This window comes from Pipistrellus hanaki (assembly GCF_964339955.1).
Source record: "Pipistrellus hanaki genome assembly, chromosome: 9".
In the NCBI taxonomy this organism is placed as follows: domain Eukaryota; kingdom Metazoa; phylum Chordata; class Mammalia; order Chiroptera; family Vespertilionidae; genus Pipistrellus; species Pipistrellus hanaki.
The window spans coordinates 65544333-65547811 of record NC_140511.1 but is presented as its reverse complement, the minus strand read 5'-3'; the positions used below and the strand labels follow the sequence as shown (position 1 = coordinate 65547811).

Below are 3479 nucleotides of genomic sequence, written 5' to 3'. Positions count from 1 at the left end.
TTTGAGAGAAAGATTATTAATAATAATAGTAAAGATTAAGAGCAATAATTAATAAGTATCTTAATTGATATAAACAGTCATAATTCAGTGGTGCAAAGTTGGATATATTAACTAGAGAGGAGGGACAAAATTTTCCCAGAAAAGGAAAGGAGGGAGACAGGGAATTACTGATGAATTCAAATGCTTATACAATTATAAGATGGGATAGTTGAGGATAAACTTATTTGGTATTCTATATTTTCTCCACAAAATAGAAATCATTTTCTGGTAGTGAGAAAAAGGTCATAGAATGAGACCTAAAGAGAAATATGAAGGTTTGGAATAATTATTATATGAGGGAAACAAATGTGTATAATATGAAATGTTAAAGAACAATTATATATAAATACATGTAATATAAATCATATATATACACACACATAAATATAACTAAATGTGGTGAATTTTATACAAGTATAAAATGAATATTTGTCAAATATTTTACTTAATTTATTGGTTTAAAAGATAATTCAAAGAATTATAGATTAAGTATTCTACAAATAAATACAAAATTAGCTTTTTATACAGTGGGGGAGGGAAATCAATTATCCACACTGGACAAAATATGTATGTCTATAGTCAAGTATTACGAATTGCTATCAATTACCTACAACTTACAGATTTGGAAACTAGAGAAAAGACAAGGAAAAGCAGAGATAACTCAGAAAGGTAGGTAGGAAAGACTTTTCAACATTTTTTACAATTTTTTACTACAGACAATATAGAAACATTTCTGGATATCATTATCATATTGCCTGGATTGAATTTAATGGATTTGTAAGCATGGGGATTTCTCTAGCTATTTTCCATTGCCCAGATTCCAGATAAAATAAAATGTCTGAATGGACTTAGTATTGCTATGTTGCCAACGTAGAGCAGAGAAATCAGGTGCTGAGGATATGGAGGCTGGAGAAGAGAATTTAACACATAATTTGATAAGAAAGGTACTGTTGTTCTCCTATTATAGGTTATGAAACTGAAACTCAGTGATTAATTGGCCTAAGGTTTCACAACCAGTAGGTGAAAGAGGTAGGAGTCAGAGCAACTTTTATAACTAATTCAGAATCTTCTTTCTGTTACCAGTGGATTTCAAACAACTCCAAGGAGTTACTTCGTTCCTTAGAGGCGAAGCCAGGTATCAAGATGAGAAATACCTTTACCTACATAAGGCTTCACATTAAACAATATGCTTTATCTGTTGTGGAAATAAAAACAAGACAAATAGGAATAGAGGCTATTTATTCAGAGTTTGCTATATAATAAAGTGGTTAACTAGTATTACTTGACATTGGTGGAAGATGAGGGAGTTGAAGAAAATAAAGAATGAAGCCCAGGTTTAGAGTTCTACAGCTGGTTTGATGGTGGTGCCATTTAATGTGGGAAATAGTAGCTTTAATTTTATTAACCAATGTCACACCAATAAATTTAATGGAAAAAAAAGAAGTGAACTTAATCAGTTTAATAAAAAAAGGAAAATCTATGCATTATACTACATTTACTGTAGAAATGCCTAGGAGTTGCCAGGATGCCCAATAGATCTAAAATTACTCTTTTATTTATTTTGACCATTTTTTCCCTATTTTTCATCAGTGTTGAACTTATCATTACTATTGCCATCATTGCTCTGCCTCAAGTTCAGAAGTTCAGAGAATGGAGTTGGAGAATGGCACTGTGATGACTGAGTTCTTTCTCTTGGGATTTAGTGACCATCCGGAACTGCAGAATGTTCTTTTTGCTGTGTTTTTTTCCATCTACTCTGTTACCCTGACAGGGAACCTTGGGATGGTTTTGTTAATCACAACCAGTTCCCATTTGCACACCCCTATGTACTTTTTCCTCTGCATGCTGTCCTTCATAGATGCATGCTACTCTTCTGTCATTGCCCCCAAATTACTTGTAGACTTGGTTTCCAACAAGAAGACCATTTCTTACAATGGCTGTGCTGCACAGTTATATTTTTTCTGCTCTTTGGTCGACACAGAATCTTTCCTCTTGGCTGCCATGGCTTATGACCGGTATATAGCAATCTGCAACCCTCTGCTATATACTGTGATTATGTCTAAGAAGATCTGCTGTCAGCTTGTGATTGGAGCATTTTTGGGGGGCACCATGAGCTCAGTTATTCACACCACTAATACTTTCCACCTGTCTTTTTGCTCCAAAGAAATCAACCACTTTTTTTGTGATATTTCCCCACTCTTTTCTTTGTCCTGCACTGACACTTACAAGCATGACATTGTCCTGGTAGTCTTTGCTAGTTTGGTGGAAGCTATCTGTCTTCTAACGGTTCTTCTCTCTTATGTCTGCATCATAGCAGCTATTCTTAAAGCAGGTTCTGCCGAGGGAAGAAGAAAAGGGTTCTCCACTTGTGCTTCCCATCTGACTGTGGTCACTATTTACCATGGGACCCTCATCTTTATTTATTTGCGACCTAGCACTGGTCATTCACTGGATACTGACAAAGTGACCTCTGTGTTCTATACATTGATTATACCTATGTTGAACCCCTTAATCTATAGTTTAAGGAACAAAGATGTAAAGAATGCCTTTAGGAAAGTGATTAGCTCAAAAATTCTTTCTCTTTAAGGAAGGATGAAAATGGGCCTGATAAGTTTTCAACACTGTCTATATTTTATATTTGGTTCTAAACTATTAGAAGTTAGTTTAACATGGATGTTCCCTAAATCTGTGAGTTAGAAAGCCTCAGTCACAGAATAGAGCATGATGAACTCAGATATAAACTCATGTCAACTTTACTTCAAAGTCTAGTTTTTATCTTATACCTTCTCCTATCATTATCATTTTCATACAATGAATATAAATAAAAAAACAAACCCCAAAACCTGGTATCTTAACCATCTGTAAAGGCAATTAAAATCTTCAGAAAGTATTTAAAAGACTTATTTGAAATATTTTTATTTATCTTAAATCTCTGTTCAAAGAGTAATGTAAGACTAGTAGCTTGCTGAAAACTGAATATTTTTATTGTGTTGTTTCATTCTCATGATATTTTGAAATACATAATAGCTCATGTTATTCAATACAGGTATATATAAAATTATGGAAGAGGATTTAAATAACCCATTATTTCATGTTTCTTTTTTGACAGCCACTTAAATTAAAATAAATACTCTTGAGAATCGGAAATTGTGTTGTTTTTCATAACAATAAATTCTTAATTGATCATGAGCTAACAACATATGTAACAAACCTATTTTTTAGAATATATTATAGAATTAACTAATATTTACCTACTCATCAATAGTTTGTTTAAAATACAGTTATTGTTTATTTTACAGATATACAGAAAATAAATATAAATAAGTACAAATGGAATATCAATATAAATACTATCTTGTTATTTGTTTTTATTTCATTGAACCATAATTAAGTTAATAAATCTTATCTTTTAATTTAAACTGTATAAGTTGGGAATCTTG

At 32.3% G+C, this 3479-nt stretch overlaps 1 protein-coding gene across 1 annotated transcript; it reads left to right on the top strand.

Annotated features, from left to right (window-relative positions):
* Positions 1-1689: 1689 nt before the first annotated feature.
* On the top strand, positions 1690-2625 carry LOC311628061 (olfactory receptor 5I1-like; the record flags this gene model as incomplete). The annotated part of the gene is made up of 1 exon (XM_084894938.1): positions 1690-2625. The coding sequence occupies one exon, from the start codon at positions 1690-1692 to the stop codon at positions 2623-2625; it is 936 nt and encodes a 311-aa protein (XP_084751064.1).
* Positions 2626-3479: the final 854 nt, after the last annotated feature.